Here is a 7,487-nt window from a genome sequence, read left to right on the forward strand (position 1 = left end):
ATGCTGCAAAAAATAAATGCAAATAAAAGTAAAAGCAGAGTGTTGGTTGTCTTAATTAGTAAATCTATTTCAAGTGTCATCACAAAATGGATCAAATGAGTTTTCATAAAACATGCTGTTTTGCATCTTTTGGTGCTTGCGTAAAATGGAATTAGAACATGGGGAAATTTGGGGATCTCTTTTCCACCCACTTTATTGAGATTTAACACACTCTACAGTCTTCAGTAGCATTTAGTATATTCATTTATGCATCCGTCAGCACAGTGAATTTTAGAGTTTTTCATGATCCCAAAGAGGAACCTTGGTAGTGGTTGGCTGTCACCTCCCCCCAATCCAGTGCTGGGTGACTACTTGCCTATTTCTGACTGTAGATTTGCCTATTCTGGACAATTCATATAAATGAAATCACAGTGTGACCTTCCTCACTGGCTTTGACTTAGCATGATTTTTTCAGGGTTGTAGCACGTACCTGTGGTTCATCATCATTTGGGGCTTTTAGCTACTGTTAGCGTTGCTGTGAACTATAAAAGTTCCTGTGTGGGCCTATTATCCTTTCACTGGGATGTATACCAAGAGTGGAATTCCAGGGTCATATGGTAATTTTAATGAACATTGGAGGAACTGCAGGACTCCTAAAGCAGTGCCGTTTACAGTGCGACCAGCAGTGGTTCGAATTTCTTCATCGCTTAGATTTCGCTGATAATAGCTGTCCTAGTGGGAGGAAAGTTGTATACCCATTTCTTGTAAAAATACCCGCTCAAAGCTGAGGATGTTAATTTCCCCTGCTCTTGAATTTAAGACCCTTGTAGGAGGGTGAGTAGCTTAGCCTCAGCTGCGTTCGAAAACATCCTAGCCATCACCGCAAGCTTCCCTGTTGGTGGTGAGTCACCGGTACAGGCGCTTATCCTCTCCTGGGTCCGCGTCGTAGATCTTGTTCCAGTGACGGCAACTGGGGAGCACAGCGCTTCCGCCTCGCCCGCAAGCTCTAAGCTGATTGCCGGGGCTGCGCCGGAAGCCGCCGCCGTCCCCGCAGGGCGTCACCGTTACGTCGTGTGCGTCATCAGGCTGACGCAGGCGTGCCTTTGTCGGTCCCTCTTGCGGTGCCCATTGGGTTGGCTGCGGTTTGTCACCCCGCGAGCCTCCCTCCGGAAGCCTGGACACCGTCACTGGGGCTTGGTGGCCGCGGGTGAGCGGGGCTGGGTGGGTCCGGGCTGCGGCCGGGGCTTCGCGGTTCTCCTGCCCTCAAGGTACACCAGCGCCCCTGCCCTGTGCCTACCCCTGCGTCGGTCTCCACCCCTAACTTCCTCCGTCCGCCTCTCTTTGCTTCAGGATCCGCTCTCTGGCCTGAATTGTCGGTATCACTTTTTATCGTCGTCGCCACCATTCGCTCGTACTCTCCCCTGTCTTTCAGTCCTTGCCTTTGACTTAGCCTCTCCCGGTCTCTTTTGTCTCCAGTGAAGTGATCCGCCGACTGGTCACTTAGAGGAAGTGGCGTACCCCCGCCACAGCTGCTCTTGTTCTCATAGAGCCTCCGCCTTTTTCTGTTCCGTTGTATTGGACTAAGTCGAATGCAAGAAATTCCTCTCCTCCACGTTTCAATCCATCTTTCTCGCTGTGTTGTATATTCGAGAATTGGCTTGGAGAGAGTAAATAAAATCATGATTTTATCAATTTATCATAGTCACCTTCTAGACCTTTCTAAGCCATAATTATAACAAAAGTAATTAGTACTAATTGTTCTTGAGAATTCATTTAAAGCGCAATTTCAAGTAGGTAAAAACCTGAATCTTTATGATGGAGGGATTGCCTGTCATCGTATTAGCTTGGTGCTCGGTAGCATTGCCAGTTGTTTTAAAGGGTTTTAGTTGCATTTGAAAGTTTGGTAGAAAGGGGAATAACATGATGATCGTGTTTGGGGGAGAGAAAATGCAAGAGCACTGAGCTAGGAAACCAGAATTTGGAATTCTGGTTTTAGCCAGTTCTAGTTACTTGATACCTGCAGTGTGGACTTTGGACAGGTTACAACTTTTGGATGTGTTTGGTATTTGTTTTGTTTTTCTTATGGTAGCGACATTTACGTAGTACTTAATATATGCAGACACTGTTCTGAGCTTTGTATTCCTACTAATGTATCTCATCCACACTACATCCCTGTGAGATCGGTACTATTATTGTCCTCTTTTTACGCATGGGAGAATTAAGGCACCGTCTGGTTAAATAATTTGCCCAGGAACGCTATCTAGAAAATGGTGAAAGCAGGGCTCAAATCCAGGCGGCTGCCAGCCATCCTGTTTGATTATCATGCTATGGTACCTAAACCAGTAAGAAGTCTTTTCAGATCAGATTCTAAATGTCTAGTAGCCAAAAATTATGATTTCTTGAAAAATGCTGAAAAAGACTCTTGCTCGTTTGGCTTATTTTGATTGATTCTTTAAAATTTTGGAACAAAATATTTTGGCAAATTCTAAAATTATTTTAATTTGTCTAGGGGACTGTTTTAAAGACTCCAGTTATGAATCCCTTATAAAAGAGTTGGTCATTCCCTGATACACATTTACATTTTTATTTGTTTACAGCTCTTGTAATTCATTTCAAAGCCACATTCAGATTGGATTATGTATACCACTCTTCACTTGTGTTGTGAATCATTTTAAATTGCCTGAGCGTAGCAGTACTTACTCATTTACCACTAAATACTACTTAGCTTACAATATTTTGAAAATAAGTTTAACATGCTGAATTATTAGCCTTATGCACTGTTCTGAAGTTTCTTAGTTTTTAAAGCCTTTGCTAAGGGATTAAAAATTCTTGTAAATTTAAGAGGTCTTCGGTTTAATTGTGTGTTATGGAAGTAGTATTGGCTCTTTTTCAAGAAATTGCTGGTCTTGAGAAATTCCAAGTTGACTTCTAATTATCAAGGAAATTTAGGTGTTAATTTTTGGAAATGGACAATTGACTTATACCAATAATACTAAATAAAACTTTTATTACTCAATACCCCTTTATTGCCATTAAAAAGAAAAAGCAAATCTGTCAAGGGAGAGTTGTTGGCTGGGAAAGGCCAGCCAGTATGCAGCCTAGAGGTCTTCCAAAGTGATATCTTAGTGAGTTCCATATTACAAGATTTGCCCTTAGCATTGTTCAGTCCCTGGAGATGATTAGGCCCTGGGAGTTAATTCACACTAAACTGGCGTATGTCAAAATTACCAAATTCCTTAATGTTTTTGTGCCTCCTTTTCTTTATCCGTAAATGGAAATGCCAGGGTACCCAACCTCACTGGGTGTTTTGAAGATTAAATGAGTTGATACATGTAAAGGGCTTAACTGCCTAGCACCCCGCAGATGATGGTGTCATTCCTTTATCATCAAATCTATGGTTGTGGAGCAGTGATTGGAGAGGTTTGGAGGCAGGCACCTCACTATTATTTTCAGGTCTACCACCTGTTATTCTTTTACCTTGTAGATAGCAGCATTTTTATTTAATAGACTTGCTTTAAGCTAATACCTGTAGTGTGATTTAAGTTTTTCCTTCAGTGTAGAAATAGTCTTTTCATATATCTTAATCTAGCTAAATTCCTTCAGTCATTACTCTATGATGATCTAATTTGTTCTTTCTTCTTGTTTATCAGCAGTTCAGGATCTCAAGCCTGGGACAATGGTGTGCATTCCCTGCATTGTCATTCCAGTTCTGCTCTGGGTCTACAAAAAGTTCCTGGAACCATATATATACCCTCTGATTTCCCCCTTTGTTAGTCGTGTGTGGCCTAGGAAAGCTATACAAGAATCCAATGATAAAAACAAAGGCAACATAGACTGTAAGGTAAGAACATTAAAATGCCTTGAATAAGGGGGCGTGGGGATGCAGGATGAAATACTTGGCTTTTGGAAAGGCAAGTTCTTCCAGCCAGAAGCTTCATTAATGTGTCTAAATTCCCTTCTTTTTTAAAATAGGGGTTTTGGATTTTTATTTGTAATTAACGTTTGCTTTAAACTAAGGTTCTAAACTAGTCCTCTGATTGATGCATTTGTTTCTTGCTTTATGGCCGAGATAATAACCAGTATTTCCTGAGTGGTAAGAGTAATGGTAAATAGTTAATAAATAACAAGAGATGGTTCTAAAATAAGCCAAGTTTCACTGACTGATACCTTTGATAAGAGATTTGATTGGTAGGATCATAGAGTTTTTTATTTTTAACAAAATGGAGTTATTTTTTTAAATGAGTATTTAGACAACTCTGTTGTCTTTAGTGTTGGTGATTGTTAAATACAACTTTCTGTTCAATTGCACAAATTTAGCCATCCTGCACATTTCTAGAAGTAGTTTTTTCATTCTGAAGTTATTGTCTGTTTTTAAAGAGAATATGTCTTAAAATGTATGTCTGTTTGTTGTAATAATATCTAAAGTGGTTTTTCATTTTAGGGTGCAGACATAAATGGATTACCAACAAGAGGACCAACAGAAATCTCGGATAAAAAGAAAGACTAATGTGATGGTCCCAAAGGATCTCATTGTTTTAAAAATGGATCTGATAGTATGAAGCACCTTCTTTGTACTTGTCTCTGATCTTTTTCCCTGAAACCAGAATTTGGGTTAGATAGTTTAGATATTTACCTGACACTAATCAGGAGATACCTGGTATTTGTATTTCACATGTAGCTAGTTATATTTAATGACCTCATTCCTGAGTTTCTTTTTCATTAAAGTAGCTTTCATTTCTTTTATTGCATTTTTAAAAATATGAATAAAGAAAAGGTTCGTGCCAGTAGACACTGTTACTAAATCAGTCCCTGAAAATCCTTGGGCCTCTAGCTTTTATTCAGGCTCTTCAAATTTGAGGAGTATAATTTTACTGTGAAAGAGTGCAGGGAGACTGTGCGGTGAAATGAAAGGTAGTTTTTGGAGATGATAATGACTTGAAACATAAAGATGGAATTACTGTCTCACTCAATGGAGCAGCTTATCTATGAGAGTAGTAATTACTGTTTATTGCTCTGAGGAAGATAGGAAAGACAGGGAAATGGGGTAACCTCTCTGAAAAATGGAACATTTTTTACGTAAATGGCTAATGTATATTATAAAATTCTAATTCTTGTCGCATTCCTTCTGTTCCTACAAATGTATTAAATATTCAGTTTAGCTTGTTGTTCTTTTTTCTTTTAAAATATAAATACTTAAAAGTAAGATTTTTTAACCACATCAGAAGTCAGGATTGTAATAATGTGATGGCATCCGGATAGTTATGGGGGCAGCGATATTTTTTTTCTTCTTTTTTTTTTAAGTTTAGATTGTATCAGTTATTTTGTTCCATAATAAGACACCAAAATTCATGTTTTTCAGCAACAGTGACGTGACTGCACAGTTATTTGCTGGTCTGGGCCTCTCCACATGATCTTTCATCCCCAGGCCTCTTCATTTTAGTGTAAGGATCTATAAATATTCAAAGACGATGAGACATATCTTCATAGAATATTTATTTTCACTGAAGCAAGGAGAAGTTAGAAAGGACTCCCTGCCTTGGGTCCCCAGGGAAGTCCTGGGTCCTAACTGAGGCTCTGTTAAGCTGTGTCTGGTCAAGTCATTGATCCACCTTGGACTTCCTTTGATATCAATGTGTTTCATCTTTTCTGCCCCAGCCTACCTGAGGGATAAGATAAATTCTCATTAGCAGCTAAATCCAGTTGATTAGTTTGTTTTTTAAGGTATTAAAAACTATATTATGAAAATAGCAGATGTTCATAGTAGAACAATGCAAGGGCAGGTTAAATGAAAAGTTAATGTTCTTTCTCTACTCTCACTCCTTTGTTCTAGCTCCACAGATGTAACCACTATTAGCTTTTTGTATAGCCTTCTAGCAACTTTCTTAAAATATATCATTTTTTAAAAATCAAATAAGGTCTATAATGTCCTTCCTCCCATAGTCCCCAAGGGCTTTACTCATTTAGCTGTTGATTTTGTTTAGGATTTATCTTCATATTTTAAGTGATACATGTATACTGCGGTTTTTGGAGCTATCAACTTTAAACATTATTGACTTCCTGCCATGGTTGAGATACAGCTGTTTTACACTGTAGTCCCTCTGCTTCTCCCACACATCCTCCAGATATGTTTTTGTAAATTTTGGTTAAGTCATTGATCAGTGTGTATATCATTATGCATACTCCAGATGTTTTCCATTTGCCCCTCCAAATCTCTGCTCCCTCACCCTACTCTCCTGCTCAAGAAAGCTGTATGGACTACATCAACAGGCTTCCTATGACCTCTGGGATCTGTTGGTTTGGCCAGTGGTATCTGCAGCAGGAGATGGGAGGGAGGGAAGGAAAGAGTGAGGTCAGGGTATTTATTCCCTTGGCTCCTTCCCTTCGAGGTCTCTTCAGGTCAGATGTGTTCCTCAGCCAGAAGTCACTGTACCTCATGGTGACCAACTCCATCCACATGACCCCTTTCAGTTTCCACTAATGCCTCCCTTTCCTTGTCTTTTTGGGCCTAGGGTTGATGGCATCTGTTACTACTGGCTTTGGGTCACTGCTTTATCTTGAGCGTACCGTCTGCTTCTTGCTGGACACTGATAGGATGAGCAGGTGACTACTGCTCACTGCATAGATTGTGCGTGTAGGGCGATTGAGTTTCCCTTCACCTAGAGCATCGCTTGCCTGCAGTCACTCATTACCTTTTTCTCCCCGTACACTTCCCCTATTGACTAGCTGTTGCCCAGGCCCGAGGCACAGTGGCAGTCCTTGGGACTTTTCTTCACCACTCCTGTGTTGGATCTCTTGTTCCCTGGATCCCATATCTTCCTCTGTTGGTTTACTCCTTCATTTTTCCTGTAGCATACCAGTTTTTCTAATTCAGTACTCTTAAAAAGTTGAGATGGATAATTTTGAAAAGTGATCCCCCAGATCACTCCAGTTCATTTAAGCCTACCTTCCTGAGAATCACCAGTCTTCTAAGGCCTTTTCTGCTTCTAGCAGTCTCCCACTAGAGCACTGGTTCCCAATCTTGTATTTTCACATACTAGTAAAAAAATATTTTTAAAAAAGTTGAGGGGGCTGCTACACCGTTACCAACTTTTTATTTTGCCAAGCGGGAATATATTAAAAGGCTGTGACTTATTATCACCATTATTTCATAAAAGAAGACATTTTGACACCAAAAGAGTGAAGAGGAACATGGGAATAAAGGATAATAGTAGCCCATTAGTGTGAATACGTTTATGAAAGATATATTCATTTTCGTGAGAAATTCACAATTTTCTCCATATTTTTCTTTTTTTTTTTTTTTTTGTCAAAAGCTTTTTCTGCATCTCTTGAGGTGATCATATGGTTTTTATTCTTCAATTTGTTAATATGGTATATCACATTGATTGTGTATATTGAAGAATCCTTGCATCCCTGGGATAAATCCCACTTGATCATGGTGTATGATCCTTTTAATGTGCTGTTGGATTCTGTTTGCTAGTATTTTGTTGAGGTTTTTTGCATCTATATTC

At 39.6% G+C, this 7,487-nt stretch overlaps 1 protein-coding gene across 1 annotated transcript; it reads left to right on the forward strand.

The window, feature by feature from the left end:
- Positions 1–3,635: 3,635 nt before the first annotated feature.
- C13H18orf32 (chromosome 13 C18orf32 homolog) lies at positions 3,636–5,143 on the forward strand. Its single transcript, XM_065890431.1, has 2 exons — positions 3,636–3,820; positions 4,421–5,143. The coding sequence occupies exons 1-2, from the start codon at positions 3,656–3,658 to the stop codon at positions 4,484–4,486; spliced, it is 231 nt and encodes a 76-aa protein (XP_065746503.1). The 5' UTR covers positions 3,636–3,655; the 3' UTR covers positions 4,487–5,143.
- Positions 5,144–7,487: the final 2,344 nt, after the last annotated feature.

This window comes from Phocoena phocoena, chromosome 13 (assembly GCF_963924675.1).
Source record: "Phocoena phocoena chromosome 13, mPhoPho1.1, whole genome shotgun sequence".
Lineage (NCBI taxonomy): Eukaryota > Metazoa > Chordata > Mammalia > Artiodactyla > Phocoenidae > Phocoena > Phocoena phocoena.

Excerpts from the sequence above, each read along its gene's own strand:
- C13H18orf32 (XM_065890431.1), top strand. The coding sequence starts at position 3,656 with ATGGTGTGCATTCCCTGCATTGTCATTCCAGTTCTGCTCTGGGTCTAC. Across the intron at positions 3,821-4,420 it reads AAGGCAACATAGACTGTAAG|GGTGCAGACATAAATGGATT; the intron begins GTAAGAACATTA and ends TTTTCATTTTAG.